This window comes from Coloeus monedula (assembly GCF_965178545.1).
Source record: "Coloeus monedula genome assembly, chromosome: 1".
Classification (NCBI taxonomy): domain Eukaryota; kingdom Metazoa; phylum Chordata; class Aves; order Passeriformes; family Corvidae; genus Coloeus; species Coloeus monedula.
The window spans coordinates 134,116,204-134,135,665 of record NC_138781.1 but is presented as its reverse complement, the minus strand read 5'-3'; the positions used below and the strand labels follow the sequence as shown (position 1 = coordinate 134,135,665).

Sequence of the window (19,462 nt, the reverse complement as noted above, 5' to 3'; positions counted from 1 at the left end):
AAGATAGTACTGCCTTGTCTTGTTTTGAGCAGAAAATATCCTGGACGAAGTTCTGTATTAGCACAAAGAGTTGTCCCTATGTTTATTCTTTTCATTAAGGACTTAGCTTCTCTGCAGACATGTATGAAAATGTGTGTTCAGATTCATACTAGTTTTGTAAAAGGAGACCACAGCAGCATTAAGTAATGATTATTTATTAATGCAATAATAAAACTTTTCACAAATATTTAGTCATACAGTCAAGACATACTTTTCTGTGACAGTTTGGACTGTATATACAAAATAAATAGTTTATCATGTTGTCTTATTTCAGTTTTTAGAATGCTTCATTTCACTGAACTAGTCACAAGAGGAGAAGGTAATGAATACGCAGTTTTCCAGATTTTAAAATGGATCGAGTGGAAAAGATCCTATCCATAATAACGAACATTATCACATCATAAATGCACCTGTACACTGCAATATGAATGATAGTGTAACAAAAGACAGTACATTAACATTACTTGGAACCACAGCTTCTAGTCGTTATTGAGGACCCACCACGATGCTGAAAGAGAGCAGAATTTATTTATTTGTTAACATAAACGGCATTTCTTCTTTGACCTCTGGTAAAAATCCTAAATAAAATACCTATAATATATATAAAGAAAGATTAGTTTAATATATGCAGCTAATACTGGTGAGAAAAAATGCTCAGAATACAGGGAGAGATGAGTATAAGTGGTGGGAAGGTGGCTTTATCACAAGCATTATATCTCCTTTTGATAACATCAAAAGAAGCATTAACGTGTCATAGGTGCGGTTGCATAGAATTAAGCACCCAGATACCCAAGTGCAAACCACATAAATCCTCAGTCATGTGATGCTGTGTCAGTTTTTAAGCTGAGCACTATGTTCCCTGGTTGTGTTACCTTTATTGACTTGCTTTCCTGGTGACATTATTCAGATCTGGTGGTTTTTTAACATAACACTAGGAATTAATAGCATTTTGTCCTCGAAAGTAAGAGAATTGATGAACTTGTAAAATGTCATTCCCATAAAAAGTTCTGTAATCACCAGATTATAGACAGTGCTGGGGTGAAACCAATTTGTGTTTGTTCGCCTTTGGCCTTTTGAAATGGAGCCTTATGCAGAGAGGAACCACAAGATTTATGGAGAGAGATGGGAAGGAAGGAAAGGAATTGTGACTGGATCTGAGATGCCAGAGATGGGAGATGGGTGCTCTCGGCTCCATAGGTTTCACACTACAGAAATTCATTACAGAACTTGTTTCTTGTGTATGTATCCATAAATGCTGCCATTAATGCTATTTTAATGAAAATTGTTATTCATGAAGAAATGTGATGAGAAAATACTCAAGAGTCTTACCTGAATTCAGGCTATGAGCCTAGTAGTCTCTGAAACATCAGTGGATTAATGAATTTCAGCCCCCAAAAATGCAAATTTAACTATTTATTTCTCATGGGTTATAGTGTTATAATTGTTCAATGGTTTCCCCTTAGCTTATGTTTTCTTTGCTCAAAGGTTCTCAGGAGTCCTCAAGTCCAGATCTTGTGTAAAAATGAGATATTCACTGAAGGTGGACTGAGTGATTCATGCCACCCTGGTAGATTGGCTGAAGCAACTGGGTGAGTTAACAGGTGTATGAGTGGTTGTAATAGGTTGTGGTTCTTATTAACTGACGGGAAATTAATTCTCTTTAGGATAATACTGGATCAAACAGTCTTGAAAACTTGTCTTCCTGAATCATTCTTGGCCACATAAGTGTATCCTTATTAATTTTAATTAATTGCTAAAGACTTTTGGGTTGTAAACTTTGATCGAATCAGATTCAGATTGCAATTTGCAATTGATTCAGTTCTTAGCTACCCAGATGTGTAGAGGAAGTTTGAAAGTTTCTCATCCAAGGTAAATTTGCTCTTAAAATAGAGCCTATCTTGTGTTCTAATTGCAGACAGGTTTGGGGTTTTTTTTCTTCTGATTTTACAGTGATGTCACTTTACGGTGTCTAAAATTCTTTTGTAAAGTGTACTGCAGTGTATTGCAGCCATCATTTTATACTTCAAGAACATTTACTGTCTTTCAAAGACATAGATGATTTATATAGATCAGTTGTGGGATGATCTATACAAATCATATTGCCATGAAACAGAGTTCAAATCAGTGCACAGATTTCTAAATTACAGGTAATGTATAAAATTGTACAAAGAGCTGTGAGTGCATTAATTCCCATTGGTCTCCCCACCCCAGCAAGGAGTGCATAGTGAGAAATGCTGTTTCTATGGCAACTGTCTGCCAGATAGAGTGCTGCAGACTGAAATCTTTCTTAGCAGGCAGAGTAAATGCTTTAATGTGTAGCTGGAATCCAATTTCAGACGCTTCCATATTTAGGCATTTAAAAGTTACGTTTACATTTTATTTTATGTTAACTGTACTTTACCCCTGAGAAAACTACCCTGGAACAGTGGTGGATCATGTGCAGTCTCTTGGACACAAAGAATTTTGGGAAAAGGCTTCATTGTTTGCTACAGTCAAGTTTGTCTTAAATCCAGCAATATCCCAGTAAGATACAAGATTTACAGAGATTCTTGGTTCATTAACTGCAATCTGATTCTGCAGGGATCCCTGGCATGTAATTTTGTGTCCAGATCAGGCTCATGAGGTCTGAAGATGTCTTGGCCAGTTTCTTTTAAGGAGAAACCCTGGGTACAGGACTACATTTATTTTTCTACTAAGTGGGGTTTTATTATTTTAAATATAGTCTGTACCCAGACATACAGGAAATTAGGACTTCGTTGTAATAGATTTGTGTTCCTTAAAATAAAAAAAAACCACCAAAATTGCTCTCCTCTCTCTGTAAATATGGGACTGATGCTTTCTTTGCTTCATCTTGCACTGTGCCTTTTAACTCTTTTTTTCTGGGAGAAAGATGTTACATGCTCATTGGTTTGTATTAGGAATAATAATCTGAATCTTTACCACCTTGCTTTTTTTAACACAGCAGGAAGTATGTACTACAAGTTGGTTAGTAAATATCAGTTATTGGTAATTAAGGCTCCCTTCAGTCAATGTAAGTAGGAATAAGTTGAAGTCTTAATCAGAAAGCATTTTTTTTCCTTGAAAAGCTTAAACAGGGTCTATTTTACCATTCACAAATAGTATTGTTTATTCTAGATATTTTCTCAAATAGTGTATGTTAGTGTAACTTCACAGTATGTAAAATAAAGCACTGTGGGTCTTCTCCTTGCTGATGCATTTTATATTTCTGTAGTTAAAATAAAAACATTTTGAGTCCCTTTCTCCTCTATACTTTACCAAAGCAGATCTGACTAAGGGTGATATTATGCAATGGTCTTGCATATGGAACACACTAATATAATAAAACCTTTCATATGGAACAAACAAAAAAATGTGAGAAGTTGATATTTACCAGGGACTAGCATTGTTGTGATGAGCTCTGGAGCTTCCAAGAAATCCACATTACTTCTTTGGAATGCCTTGCTGTAATTCATTTGAAGGTGGCTAAATAATTGTAAAAAATAAAAATGTAACAGGTTTTTTAAAGGAGCTCAATTTTTTAAATGAGCATTAGAAGTTACTGCTAAGTTAATTAATTACAGTTAATGCTGTAACAGAGATTCTGTGCTTCAAAACCTATGTTATTGTGGGAGAGGAGACCAGATAAGCTATGAAGTTCTTGCATGTTATATTAAACACAGTTTTTTTCTGTGCAGCTCGCTGTCACTCTGATGCTCATCTCTTGGTTGTGACCCAGTACGATGCTGACGTGTGTTACCAGTGTTCTTGAGTCTTTGTGATAGGAAACCCAGTAAAACTGGGCTTTGGTTTGAAAGGAAAGCAACAAAGCTTCAAGAGACTTCTCCATCTCCCTAAGAACGAGTTCTGTCTACAGATTTAGGATCATAGGGTTGGTTTGTCTGAGTTTTTTTTAACTAAATGTAGATTATCTTTTTGTCTCAATTTCTTAGTCATCTGCCTGCCAGAGACTAAAATTCATCTGGTAGGATATTTAGTCACTATAACTTCTATTTTGGACCCAAAAAGAGACACTGGGAGTCTGTCAGATGAGTTCCTGTGATGTGGATTGGGAAGTTTTGGGAGAGTTCCCCATAACTACTTGCATGCTGAAGTGTGCTGTGGGGTGGCACATCTCCTGTTTCAATAATTGGGTCTTTTTGTTTCTTCTTTACCATGAAACTCTGTTAATATTGCTGTCTTCCTGGTTTTCTGTCGGCGATGAACTAACATCTGTCTGATGCTATATCTTTATGTACTCACTTTCAGACTTTTTCTGTTTTGAATCACCTTTTTCTTTCTGGCATTTTTATTTATGTTTCAGTATATTCAAGTCTTTAGCAACTGAAGTATTGTTCTGAAGTATTAATTGTGATATATTTATCAAAAGATCAGTTAGCAGTATTTAAAGTAATTTGTACTCAGTCTTTCTACACAATTGATTTCTAAACTTCAAAACTTCATGTATTACCAAAAAAAAAAAAAAAAACAACCAAAAAAACAACAACAAAAAAAAAAACCCAAAAAAACCCAAAAAACCCCCCCCCCAAAATACCCGCCACCAAAACCCTGAAAATGCCACCAAAACTTACCTATTCCAGGCATTGCTGTTTTCCCAGAACTCATAAACAATGAAGCGGAAATTAGTTGGAAACTTCTGTATGGAAACACTAAAAATTTCACAGTAGAACTAATTTAATGAAATGCAATAAAGTTATTTGACATATACATTTTATTCCTAACTGCTTTTGATTAAGAATAAATGCAGTGATTTTTGAAAAAAAAAACCCACAGAACAAAACAACAAAACCAAACCCAAAAAACAACCCAAGTAATAAACTTAACAAAGTTATATTATTATAGTGATCATATACTGCAAATTATGTGAGCTTTTAAAAAATAAATCCTTGTGTATTTATTTTTATTAGTTAGCATTGCCAGATAGGCTGATATCTGCTGCAGATACACCTTTAAAGTAATATTTTGGGTACTAGTTACTTTTCGTAAGTTATTCAAGGAACAGTTTCTCAAGGGTGAAAAATGACCCACAGAATATCTTTTGATCCTCTACACAGAATCATCCTGCTTATGATCCTGAGCATAAAAGCTTTATAGCATGTAGGGCACTTATGCACTTGGGTACTCAAATTGGTGTTTCAATAAATGGCACAGAAAGTATGTATACAGATTTGTCAGTGTGCCCACATGTGAGATTGCTGATCTCACTAAGGATGCGCTTGAAAACTGGTCTCAGCTTATGCTTCATAATGTGGCCAGCAATGTTTTATGATTTATTGGTTTTCTCCTGCTGTATGTGAAAGTGCACAGTAAAATAGCAAAAATATCAAAAGCTGTTGGAATAAACAAGTCACTGTCAATTATAGCTACAGCAAAACCCATCCGTTAGGTGGCATTACAGACTTAGCAAACGCCTGTAAACTTGGGCGAGAAAGGAACTTTGTGCCACCATTTGTTGAGTTGCATTCTGAAGTCATGTAATCTCTCTTCCTTGACAAGTCTGCAGTCACTACAGTGTTTTGCTGGATGTTCATTTCTGGGAGGGGGCTGGGAGGGCTTCTCATGGGGTTTTTTTCCCATCTCTTGGCCAACAAGAAAATTTTATTTTCCTCATCAGTCTGCCTTTACCACTGCAGAAAGATCACTCTTCTTCCAGCTTAACTTAATTTTTCTGGTCTATGTGAACACTACTGATAAAATCCTAAATGTGATAATCTCATAGTAACAAGACTCATAAATTAGGGATGTGATAGGCAGTCCTTGAAGCCCTTGAATATAAAGAAAGATGCAGTATTGTGTACACATTACAAAAATATCTTTTTCATAATGGTCTGTAGGATGTATGATAGTAGATCTCTCCACTGTGTTAAATTCAGAAATTAAGTACAGTGGTAAGCCGCTAAAATTTATTCTTAACCCAGCTCTAATGTTTTATTTAATTCTAAAAGGAGCAAAGCAGAAACACAGTTTCATTGACAAATTTGCTTTTTAATTTTTCCAATTCTTTCTTATGAATTAAAATGCTACAATGACAGCCTAAAGGGAAGATTCTGAAAGCTTCCAAGCAGAGAACTGGCAAACAAGTTGATAAATTGCTCCATTGCCACATGAGCACAAATGAAGGATGGCAAATGAGTTTTCCAACAAAGAGTCTCAGCCTAGGAGCTTCCAGAAGTCATGACTTGATGACCTGCAGAGCTAACAAGCCTGAAAAGTTTGTTTAGCATCTTTGGGATAGCCTGTACTGTCATTTTGTGATAGTACCTAAAATCTGCACATTCTGACATCTCTTTCTAGTTCTAGCTGTCTTTGAAAAGCTCTTACACACACATAACCCACCAAGAAAGGAGTTGTAGGTTCTCTTCATAAATAATCCAAGAATTATTATTATTATCTTATTAAAGAAAAAAGACTGCATTCCTTCCTTCAGCCCAGGGACAATAACATTGTACTTACTGCAAGCAGCCACCTTGAGCAGAAGCAGATTCCACATACTGCTTCAGGGCAAGACGGAATTCCTCCACTTTTTCTTCTATCACAGACATTTGATGCTGAACGATCATTATGTGCTGATACAAAACCATTACACTATTACTGCCATATCTTCCTCTGAGTTCCTTGTACTTTAAACTCAGAAAAGTCTATCATGAAACAATACAAACCACAATCATCAAAGAAAACCCACAAAAGTTCCCTTGAAGTTTGAAGTCCCTGTCTGGAGTGGAGAATTAGAAATGCATTGTTAGAAAGCATGGGTTTTATGTCTAGGCATGAGTGTCCAGTTCAGAGAAGAAGAGCTGTCCAAACTCAGGATGAGAGTCTTCTCAGAAGAGGGCAAAACAAAGGTTGATCTTTAAGATGTTCAGTAATAAAGTCAGTGAGTTTCCTTGGATGAATGTATGCCAGCAGGTGTGAGGCTTGGGATAAGAGCATATCCCCAAAATCTGCACTGGATGCATTTTGCTTTAATTGAGGTGCTTTCATAGTTTTTTACCTTTTAGAGCCCTGACCCTCAGCTGAGTGAGAGGCCTAAGATAGCCCATGTTAAGTGATGGATAGAGAGGGGGTCTTCCCTCCACAATTCTTCAGGAAAATGAAAAGTCTTTATAAACAGGACCATGGAAACAGTCAGTAGTACAGAAGACCTATTTATCCTGAATTAATATAATTATCATTTAGCTCTTTCAAATAGTTAATTTATTTATTCATCTACTGAAGCTTGTCAACTTCACTAATGGAATGTTTAAAGGAACACTATGTTCTTCTTAATGAGTACAACTTAATGTCTTATACAGGTTTTTGACTTGTTTCTGCTTTGATTATGAGTACTGTTATATCATGGATTATAAGCAGTCTGTGTGGCAATAATGCATAATCTCATTAAAAAAAAATCTAATGCAATTCCTGTTATGAAATAATATTTTCACTTGCATTTGATTTGCATTTTGTTAGGTTCAAAGCCGTGAATTTAGGAATGCTAGTGTATCAATCTTGGGACATAAACTTGTTTAACAGTAAGTTTATTTCTGGTCACAGTTTTGGTTTTGTAGGTTGTAATGTTGATTACTGGTTAGCACTAGATACTCTTTCATTTTTCCTCATAAAATTTCCTACAGCAGTTTTTGGAGGGAAGGAGGCTGTACAACAAGGGTTTAAAGTATGCATGCAGCATTTGGAGCAGAGAAGCCACCACCCCATAAACATTGGATAAATCTTATTAATGACACATTTTTCTCCTTATATGTGTTAAAGTTTTGGCTCACTCTATCCTTTGAAAGCAATGCAAAAAATTAGTATAAAAGTTTTGCCCACATATTCTAAGTTTTGTTCTGTTGCCTTTTGCACAGTGTATTCTGCTAACTGTGATCACTGGAAAAAGTGAGGATAAAGATTTTTAAAATTATTTTTTAACAGAAGAGACCAGGTGCGGTCTCAATGCCTAGTGTTTCAAATCCAATGTCAAAATCATTATCTTGAAAAGTACTTACAGATCTTGCATTTTCTTCCAAAACTTCTTCTTCAAGTGGCTCAAGCTTTAGATCCTTTGAGGCAATTAAAAAGAAAATAGAAATTGTAGGAGTCAATACTACAGCTGTGTTCTGCTCTTACATTTTTAACAAACTATTCCAATAACTAGATTCTGTTCTATCTCAAGAAGTTAAATCCCTTCTTTATTAGTTCTAAGTCAAACAGAAATGTTGCTTACAAGATCTTGCATGCCTCAGTGGTTAATTCCAGCCCAGGCTGACTTGTAAAGTTTTATTTATAGTGCTTGGCAGGTGATTTTTCATTTTAACAAATCTGCTTGTTCCCAAATGTATGTTGGATTTAATTAAGAAAAGACAGACATCCTCTCAAATTGTCACACAGACTGTGGAGAGCAAGAAGGGTAATTTGAAATGAACTATCAGCTACTATTGTGCAATCATAAAACTTTACACAGAAGAAATTCCCCTACAGGGACTCTATGGTTGCAGGGGGCTGTTTTCTAGCACTGAAAGAGATGTGCATGATGGTCCAAGTCAGGTTTCTGAACTGCTGCCCTTGCTGTGAGGACAGGCTGGGCAGCAGCAAAGAGATGTGTCTGTGAGTACACCTGGTACACAAACTGGATGTGCATATCAGGAATCAGTGATTCACGCAAACACCAACCATCAGAGCGCAAAAAATCATTCTTTACTCTCCAGGCACATGCAGTGCCTCCTAACCCTGTGTCATTATGATATTCTGAAAAACATCCGTATGCCTGAAAAGAAAAGCAGATTGATTTGCAATAAGCAGCTGAAGCAAAACACACTCTTTGTTAGTGGTGCTTCACTTCTCACTGAACACAGTTCTTGTGTAGCAAAGAGAAAAATTTTCTTCCGCTCCCAGCATGGGTAAGGATTGATTAACCTCAGGTAGCAGCTGTTCTGCCAGCACAGATGCTGTACTCGCTGAAAAGCCAGCAAGAGATGTGCAGGTAGAGTTCAAATGAACAGAGGACCTCCACCAGCAGCAGGTGGCAGAGCAAGGCAGGAGTGAAGTATTCAGAAACTTCTGTGTAGTTGTACATCTTCTGCAGAATGTGGATAGAAAGGCATGAAAGGTATGTATGAAGGGAAAGGCAGCCAGCTTTATTGTCAGTGCAGACACTTCAGATAAAAAAACTGAGGGAAAAATGTGTATTCCTGTAGTTCTATACTTTCCCTGCTATTTTTTTCTTGGGAAACATATGGAAAAAGAGAGGAAAGTAATGACTCAAATTGTACTGCAAAGTTTCTCTACAGGTAACAAGAAAATAATTCTTTTCTTTGCCAGTATATGTAAATTTAGAATTTGAGTGAAAATAGACAAATTACAGGACTGATTCATGGTCAAATTCCCCTTTGACAGAACACAGCAGAAGACTTAGACAATGCTAAATCTACCCTTCACCAGGTAGTATTCCAGTAGGAACACTGACTCATAACTTGCTAGCCCCCTCTAGGAGTTAAAAATAATCTCTAGTAGTTCTTCAGTTGTGTTATGTCATTAGGCAGAGCGTGCCTGCACAGATGGGGTGAGTCTGCACAGCCAGCCTGTGTGGCCTTGGAGCATGTGAGCACTGGCACATGGTCCCCATCTGTGAGGAAAGAGGGCTCCTGCACTGGGTGGCTTGGCTTTTGAGCCTGATGGAAGTAGCCTGGTGTGCAGAACAGAGGTCCTGCCAGCCCAGTACCGTGCAGCCTGGAAATAAAAACTTATGCAGCTCAGAGATGGGGCTTTAAAATGCCTCTGCAATCCTACCCCACCTCAGCTGAGAAGAGGTGGCTTCTGGAAATTTCCCTTTAGCATGATTATGCAATCCTTTCTAATCTGTTTCAGGGCAAAGTCAGAAAGAGGGGCTGTTCGTAGCTGCTGAAAGGCAGCTGGTATTTAACGCCTCTCACAGTCAGATGTGGCTGTGAGATACAAAATCAAGCAGCTGCAAAGTTAGGCAAAGGTGGATATAAATAGGTTGTCTACTGGAAAAATTGGACTTATCTAATTGCTATGGTTTATTAATCAAGTTTTATATTGACAAGGAGGTAATTATGGGAGGTATATGCCCTGCCACTGTATCCCTTTGGCACTTTTCAGGCTGAGGTTCTCTGTTGTTTATGTGTAGAAGATTCGATCATTTTATAACATCCTTGTTGTTAGTTTATTTACCACAAAATGTTTGGCTGCTTTCTGTAACATTTACACTGCATTATTGCTGTATGCCAGGTATATTTCTTTTTTAAGTAACATTCTTTTAAATGTTTTCTTTTGGCATCAGTCCATGTCAGGTGGCAACTGTGGCAGGGCAGTGAGCTGCTGTTTCCAAAGCAGGGTGGGGAGTAAAGCCAGACTAACCATTTGTGATAGACTTTGACATTTCAAAATCCAATTTATATCTATTTAGAAAAAATCAAGCTGCTACTAAAATGTCATTAATGTGGCAACTGCTGTGTAATTGCCTTTCCCATGAAGAAATGACCTCCGGGAGGAAGCAGCTGGATAGAGGCTCGTGGGTATTCCCTGGCCAGAGCTTGCTGGACTGAGCAGAGCATGAGGAGCTGCAGAGCATGGCAAGGAACAGAGTAAGAAGCTGACAGAAGTCATGGACAGTGCCACAAGGAATGGCTGAATTTCACAGCTGGTGAAGGAGAAGTGATGCAAGAGACTGTCAGGCTGCAGGGATAACCTAAGGGAATACTGGGCTCCTTTTGGAGCAAAGCCAATCGTGCTGGGGTCACGTGACCATACGCAGCTAATCAGTAATAAAGCTGAGATAACAGAAATACCAAACTGAGACCAAACGGGAAAAGTAATTAAGGGCAGTTTTTTCATTTGGGAGGGAGCAACAGCAGGGAAAGGTCAGTATGCTTCTCTTGCTGAGCCCTGTGCCAAGTCACCACCATTTATTGGTTTGGTTTTTTTTTTGTTAAATCCCTTACTTGACTATTTTCTATGTGTGTAACTTGCTACTGAACTCAAGTTGGACTAGTGGTGGAGTAACAGAAGACATTTTTCTGCCATGAGCCAAGGTTTGAGCCAGTGCCTGGGTAAAGGGTATGGGTCCAGGCACAAATACTAGATGATAATATTCATGGGGGAATATCCAAATCAGCTAGAAAGAAAGAACGGGATCAGGTTGTTTCATGTCCCTGTGAGTGCTGGTGAAGAGACCCATGCCAGTGTCTTTGGAGTACAGGTACAGTCTCGCTGCTGGTGAGCACTGACCTGTGGGGAGGAACAACATCAGCTGCACTGGGATGGGAGCTGCTCCTGAGTCGGAGAGCACTTCAGCCTAAAACCTCACCTCTAGTAGACAAGGAGGAAGAAATACCCTGGGTCACAAAATCCACTGAATTCAGCCACTCCCCGAGCGCCTACCTGAAATTGTCTGTTTGTCCTTCTATAGGGAAACTTAATGCAGAGAACAGCCCAGGAATTTATAACCTTGCTTTTTCCCCTCCTGTTCTTTCTTCTCCAAAAAAAACGAAGTCATCACACACAGATTATAAGACAACTTTTGAACACCAGGGTAGCAATCAGGTCTGAATAATTAAGAGGAATAGATATTTTCTGTACTGACAGATGTGGCTCAGGATTTTACAAGTACTGGGAAGCCCTGGCATTGTTGCATCAGATGGGTCATATGTCAGACTCCTGGAGGGCTCTGCTTTGGTGTGCAAACCACGGGTGGTTTCTGGGTTCTGGGAGGTGGTACAGCCAGCTCCCAGGTAGGATTTGCATCAGATTTTGGTTGAACTGTACTGACAAGGAAAGTGGTTTAATCTTTATAAATGAGTATTCTCTGATGGGAAAGGAGGAAACAAAACTTTCTGTCAAGCTTTCACGGGAATGTTTGGAGAGGAAGAGGAAAATACCAGATGCTAAAAGGGGAAGGTTGTAGCATGTTCCCCTGAACAAGCATAATTAAATACATTAACATCCTCCAGTCATAGAACAATGCAACTTTTCGTATCTTTATGAAAAGTTTAATCTGTGGTGATGGGAGAGGGAAAGGGAAGCATGGAAAAGCCATGTCATGAATAGGAAAAAGGAAGGTGGAAGAAAAATGTAGTAATTTAATGAGTGTTAGCTCTCTTAGGTATTGTTGCAGCTGGGGCATTGAAAACATTTGTGTTTTAAGGATTGCTTTGCTGAAAGTGAAAGAAGAAACAGGTGAAAAACCCCACACACCTTTTTTTCCAGTCTATCAATTAGCTTCTGGAGTCTGTTTATCTGGATCACCCATTGGCTATCTTCCTCAATCCAACCTTTGGAAAAGATAAATGATAAACATTTATAAAATGTTACTAAATTGCTCATCCATAGTGTAATCCTGTATTTTATATTAAAAAAAGGTTTAGCATGCAATTTATTTTGCTTCTCAAAGATTGTGCTGCAACTAGTTCAATGTTCATTTAGGTGAAACTAAAGGAAAGCATGATCTGACTCTATGAATGATTTTCTTTCTGTTTAAGATACAATAGAAATTCATACAGAATGAAAACTACATTCTAGATTAATGCCAGTGCTTTTGAAATCATACTGATAACCGAAGAAAAATCTTCATCTCTACTGCAGGTATATTCCTGCCTGTGTAGTGACCTGATCATAGAATCTTAGAATGGTTTGGGTTGGAAGGGACCATAAAGATTATCTAGTTTCAACTCCCCTGCCATGGGCAGGGAACCTTCCACTAGATCAGGTTGCTCAGGCCCCATCCAACCCGATCTGATGTCATATAGCAAGGGTGGAGCTAGAAGATCGTGTTCCAGTGATGCCATGATGATTTTTTGCCTTTTCTTTTTATATACCTTTTATGTATTCTCAGTACCCTTAGCATGCATACTTGTAATTCTTTAGGTCTGACATCTTAGCATAGTCCCGGTATTCTTCTAGAGCAGAAGACCAAACATCCTAAAGGCCTCACAGTTGGAGGCTGGAAAGCCTTATGCTATCTTAAGAAACTAAGGCCCCTCTAGAACATATCCTGTAAACTAGAATTAGGCCCATCTGGGGGGAATAATTTAGCATAGTGAGATGTCACTCCATTCAAGCCTCTCACTGGGGGGGCATCTCTGTTAGATATGCTAATTCACAAGGTCTATACAATTGTACACGCAATCCACCGTGTGTGTGCATTCCATCTTGACGAATTGTTGCACCATAAGGATTCTTATTAAATCCCAAGGTAAAAACCCTTTATCCCTTAACCACGTCTGGCTCTTAATTTTAGGACCAAGGATAAGACATCACTAGAAAGGCACAAGCATCTGGGCTATGAAGATGGTGAAGGGCCTTGAGGGGAAGTCGTATGAGGAGTGGCTGAGGTCACTTGGTTTGTTCAGCGTGGAGAAGAGGAAACTGAGGGGAGACCTCATTGTAGTCTGCAACTTCCTTGTGAGGGTGATGCATTAGGTTTTAACTTCTATATTTTTCAAATCCTGTACTTCTTAGTGTGTAATTCTGAAGTTTCCTGTAGCCTGTTAACTTCTGCTCTCTCATGATAGGTAGACACAACAAAGCCTCTCCGGGCCTGCTCTTCAAGGACACCCAGACCATCCTAGGCCCAAAAAGTATAAACCGAAGAGCCTCTAAAGGGGGGCAAGCTGAGGGGAATTACACCATTAAACTGAAGCTTTAATTGGAGAATTAACCCTGATGTGCAAATGAACCAAACCTATAAAAGTGTGAAGAATTCCTGACCTGTTATCTATTTTGGCAATAGCCTCTGGCCCCCAGGGGGTACCTTTGAAGGCCTTTCAAATAAATATCTGCTTTTATTCCCTTACTCCTGTCTAGTCTCTGTGTCTAGGAGGCCTCTTAAGGCATCAAGGGGAAGAGGAGGGACAGGAATCCGTCTCTTCTCTCCAGTGAGAGTGACGAGTGACAGGACCCAAGGGAATGACATCAAGCTGTGTCAGGGGAGGATTAAGTTGGATATTAGGAAAAAATTCTTCACCCAGAGGATGGTTGGGCACTGAAACAGGCTCCTCAGAGAAGTGGTCACAGCACCAGGATTTCAAGAAGCATTTGGGCAATGCTCTCAGGCACATGGTGTAAGTCTTGGGAACGGCGCTGTACAGGGCCAGGAGCTGGACTTTGATGATCCTTATGAGTGCCTTCCAACTCAGGATGTTCTGTGATTCTGTGAGTCCCTCTAAAGTCTCTGGAAAGTTTTGCTTTGCTAAAGTCTCCTGAAAATTGTCTGCCAAATGAAAAGCACAATACTCTAGGAAAAAAACGTGCACTAATAAAGCAGTTCCTGACATCACCCACCATGTAAATGTGTACATAAGTGATGGCTCTAAGGAGAGAGAAGGGTTGTTTATCAGAAACTGGAGATTTTTCAATAAATGCTCGTTATGCACATTCATTAACCTGCTCATTTTCCAGCTGAGAGTTCTTGTGGCACTTGCATGTGTTTTGACCAAACAAAGAAATCCTAATGCTGAGAACATTCCACAGCTGTGATCTCTAGAGGAGGCAGGATGTGGTTATACCTGAACAAGTACACAGGCTGAAGAAATGCTGGCCTGAGCCTCGAGTGCATACACACACCACAGTGTTACTATGCATGTGGGCAGCAGGAGGTAAGCAGGAAGACCAAGTGCCAAGACAAACACAAATCTTGTGCAGCAAAGTGGACAGCTGTCAGCTATTAGTAGAGCTGTGGAAGTAAATGTTAGCTCTTTGAGATTACACCAATGCAGTAAATGGATTTGGTAGAGCTTGCATTTGCTTGGGTTCCTTCTGAATTAGGAGTGCAGCTACAAGGCTCTGTGACCTTCCTTGTTAGGAACAACATCAACTCACAAGAGACTGACCATCATCCTGCATCACTGCTCTCAATGAGCAGCATCATTTGGTGAATGAAAGGGAGTGAGTCATGAATGTGAGTGACAGAAAGGTCCTCAGGAGAGGGTTTAAAAGGAAGAGGTCAGCACGTGGCTGCAAGCAGTGACTAGTCAAGAAGTAAGCTAGACCCATCATGTTTTGTTATTTCAGTCATCTTCATGCCTTGATTCTGGGACACAGCACTAAGCATGGAGATGTCTTCACTGCAGCCTCGTGCTTAATGTCACTGCTTCCAAAGAATCCCATTTACCAAAGCAAATAATTTTCTATCATTTTCCAAAGCACAATTCTGCTTCAGACTTTTTTTGTGTTATCTTAAATGAAATATTCTTTTCTTTCAGGTTTTGTATTTTCTCTTTCTGTTTCTTATTTATTCCCCTCAGCTGGGATGTGAGTCATGGCAGAGACTCAGGGTTGTATATAAGTTATAGCCTTCACCTTTTCATTCAAATCTGCAGGCAATAAAGATTGCCTAAAAAATATTGGATCAATACAAAACACACAGTTTGGCCTACAATTATGTTTTTATATTTTATAATTTCAGATCTATGGGTATGCATTGATTTTCCTCAGTTTCCTCAGTTTTGAGTTAATATCTTCTGTATTAAATTGAAATTGTCTTCTGCCAATAAAGTATCTGATTTAGTTAGATGTTAGATGTTTAAATTTTTGTAAGATATGTGCATCTTTTTGTGTGCATGAGTGTAAGCACATTTTAAATATCTTTAAAATGTGAAATACCATACCTGCGCTAGAATGAGGATTATTTGATGACAGGCTGTTGTTCCTCTGAAGCCTTCGAGCTAAGCGTTTTCCTGGCCACTGAATTGAGAGCACTTCTGGTTTTGTTGGATCTTTTCTGCACAGAAACACAGGAGACTCTTAAGGAAAAATATGTAGGAGAGCTCTTATCTCTCTGTTCTCAAAAAATGTGCTTCTATGTTCCCTTTTGAATTCAATAAAAAAGAAATACTTATTGAGAGCACTGGATTATTTTCTGGATTTTCACTCTTATTTGGTGTCTTGGGGTGACTTTATGATGTGTATCCCATATCGCTGCCCTATGCCCAGAAATTAATTCTTGTGCCTTTCTATGCCTTTAAACTGAGTCTGAGAGGAGGAAGGAAAAACTGAGCAAAACTTATTCAAAGCAGTTTGCAGCTTGTTCAAGGTCACACAGAGATAGCAACTTTTTTTTCCAGCTGCAGCAGGGGAGTGAGGAAGCACCCAGGTTGCAGGTTTTTTTCCAGTCAGATTTTGGGCAGTTTTTCAGTTTCTTTTTCTCCAGAGACAGACTGAGAGTTGAACTTTTTTCCTTCATGGGAATTTTGGATTTTCTCCCTTTTCTACTGGACTGCTTCAATATCAGAGCACATCGGGTGGACTTTCCACCGGGCACAGAGGGCCGGGGTCTGGGACAAGCCCCAGCTCCGAGGAGACCAAAGGGAGGACTCGAACACTTTCCCAGGCTTTTTCTCCACAGTGAGAGATTTTATTATTTAGCATTATTATCCTTTTCCCGGGTGTTTGTTAAATAAATAGTTTTTATCTCTTTCCTTCGAGGAAAATTTATTTTTCCCGAACCTGGTGGGGGGGTAAGGGGGGTGGGCGGTGGTTGTGCCTTCTCTCAGAGGATATATTTCTAAATTTGACCAAACCAGAACATTTGGTTAGGTCACTAAAGAAGTTAATAGAAAAAAAGAAGAGGCTTAAGCTGGCAAAAATGTAAATCCTTTAGGGAGACAAATCTCAAGATCAGTGTCCATGATATGGTTGTGACCTGACCTAAGTAATCATTCTTCATTCACAGTTTCTTCATTCACAGGAGTTTCGTAGCATGACTGCAAAGGAACTGTCAAGAGGTACAAAAATACTGTGCATGGTCAGTGCACCCTCAGGCTTTCAAAACCTGCTTGATTCCTACAGTCAAGATGCTGGCACAAAACCACAGGGTATTACTCCTGTACTTCAGAGATCTCAAACCCAACAGCAAAACAAACAAGAAAATGACATTTCCAAAAGAAAAACAAGAAAATGGCATTTCCAACAGAAAGGTCTTAAGATCTTCTTTGTCCATGAAACACAACAGTTTGTATTTTGCTTTCCCTATAATCTTTAACAATAGCATACTGAGGAAAAAAATACATATAGCCAAGTTACTTTTCAAAAATATTTTGGTCCTTGAATCTACAAATCCTCATCACTGAGATCATTGTACTAAATTCAGCTAAACCTCTTGGATGGATAAAGGCTACCCAGGTGACTGAGAGTTTATAGGGCTAGCTGTTAACCAAGACTGTGGCCCAATATTCTAGGAAGAAGCTGTGACAAACAAAAGCCTGGCTATTTCTTCTTTTAACATGAAGACCATTGTGCAACCAGGAATGAAAACAAAACCATAAAGCTGGAAAAACCAAACAAAACAGACAGTCATTATAGTAATTTCAGAGCTCTTTATATTGCAGTGGTCTGGTTTCTACATTTGATATTAAACTCTCCAGGGATTTAAAAAGAAGTCAGCAGAGCCTAGTGTGTACCAAAATGATTGTCCTACATGCAGCCCACCACAGGATCATATGCATTAAATTTCAGGAAAATTCCTTTTAGTGGGTTCCTATATGGAATAAAAAGTGTACCCTTATTTCTCCTGTTATTCCCTATATCAGATTTCTGGGTGAAATGTAAAGTGGTCTTGAAGGTTCTCAGTGACCTCACTCCTCACTCCCTTCCCTGCGTCTGAAGAGGGGTTTGCTCACCTCTCCTGCCGGGTCTGCTCCTCTGTGGTTTCCATGGCACATTCCAGGGAGCTCTGGAGGGATTGCAACTGGTTCAGTGTCTCCTTCAAAAGAAAGCGAGTCACAAACTGCTCCAAATTGGAAGCTTCCTGATAGTCCTAAGAATTACATGAAAAAAGGAAGCAGGTTGGATGTCTCCATGTTTACACATGTAAACCACACAAGCAACCTTTGTTTATGGACAAAAAGACCTCTGAATTTCCAGGTGTAGACACGACTCCCAAGTACACACTGACACAACACAGTTTCTATTCAAAAAGACCCTTTTCTTTACATCTTTAAGTCCAGTTGATGGCAGCACCACATTACTTCTGAAGTGTGGAAAAGCCAAAATAAGATTGACAGCTGCAGAATTGAATTTAAAGTTTTAATTCAGATGCACTCTTGTGAAAAGATGTCTATCAAGCCCACTGGCCTGTCTCAGACAGTGATTATGGGAATAGTCTTTGAGCAGGGCACATGCTCAGGATACTTCCCTGAAAAACCCCACTCGCAGTTGGCTGAAGGGATGTTTGTGCAAGAGAGGTTGCCTTCTGAATTTAACAGTCTTTGACTGATTTTTGTTCCTTTAATTTGTTTAATTATTTTTGAAACCATATTTCTGTCTATTTCACAATTTCATGAAATGCATCTAAATGTTATTTGAGCTAGAAGTTTGGTTATTATAAAAGTTTGCACCTATACTTAGCAATTTGTAGTGGTTCTTTGAATAATGACATTCCCAATGTATTGTATGTATCCAAAAATATTTATGCTTTTTTTGTGTAGATAATTTCAGGAATACATTTTTATGCCTGTTGTCTCCCTGGCCAAATAAATCATATTTCCATGGCTGGAGTCAAATTTGATGTTTCTGGCAAGCCCAGATCTGCAAAAAACCCACTGTGGTCCCTTCCACACCCATTATGTGATTCTGTGATTCAGTAGTTCTGCAGTAGGTAATGCTTTGTGAGGGGGTCACCTTTACAATAATATAAACACCTTCTTTCTTGTTTTCTCATTAATAAATGTAATAGGGAGGATAGAGCAGACCCCTAGAGCCTCTGCTTACTGTGTTGAGGTCACATCAGGAACAGAGAAAGAAAACAGATTTACATCTCTTAAACAATGAATTTGTTGGCTCCTCACTCAGCTGATCTTGAAAACGTTTGGGTACAATTCCATCTGAAATAGTTTCATAAATATAAGGTGCCTTCAATGAAAGATTTCTTTAATCTCCACACCTGAAGAGGGATGATAGTCCCCTATGTCCAAGCTTTAAAAAAGACCTGTCACTTCAATGGCATTGCCTCCTACACTATCTGAGAACCCATGTGAGTAGTTTTGGCATTTTTAAGCTCTTCCGTGTTCTTTCCAATGTGAATTGCCGCTGAAATGCCTTTCTGATTTCTAGACTTCTCTTAGAATTTCTCCATGTATGTGTTTGCAATCAGAGCACAAATACAAGATGTTTCGAAATTTGAATGTAAAATGAAAGATTGTCAGATAATAGCTTTAAAAGCATTTTGCTCTCAAATGAGCACAATCTTTTCACAATATATGTTATTGAGTCTTGTTAGAAGACTTCTGCTACAGAAATTTCAGGTGTTAAACCACTCATGAATCATCAGAAGTTACTTATGTAGCCAGAAGCTTCGTGTCTTCTACATTTACTTCTTCTATCTTCACATTAATCAGCTGTGAGTCACTTTCCAACAAATAATTTTTCATTGATACAATTTTAAAATAGATGCTCATGAGAGATTGTCTGTGTA

General features: G+C 38.8%; 1 protein-coding gene across 1 annotated transcript in view; it reads right to left on the bottom strand.

Moving 5' to 3' along the window:
- Positions 1–518: 518 nt before the first annotated feature.
- NECAB1 (N-terminal EF-hand calcium binding protein 1) overlaps positions 519–19,462 on the bottom strand; it is a gene marked incomplete at both ends in the record, with an annotated part of 57,306 nt that continues 38,362 nt past the window's right edge. The window contains 8 exons of the mRNA XM_082286832.1: positions 519–547; positions 3,431–3,522; positions 4,629–4,706; positions 6,511–6,623; positions 8,043–8,096; positions 12,250–12,326; positions 15,660–15,772; positions 17,670–17,806. Of these exons, the coding sequence (XP_082142958.1) occupies positions 519–547; positions 3,431–3,522; positions 4,629–4,706; positions 6,511–6,623; positions 8,043–8,096; positions 12,250–12,326; positions 15,660–15,772; positions 17,670–17,806 (693 nt within the window). The remainder of the gene's footprint in view (positions 548–3,430; positions 3,523–4,628; positions 4,707–6,510; positions 6,624–8,042; positions 8,097–12,249; positions 12,327–15,659; positions 15,773–17,669; positions 17,807–19,462) is intronic.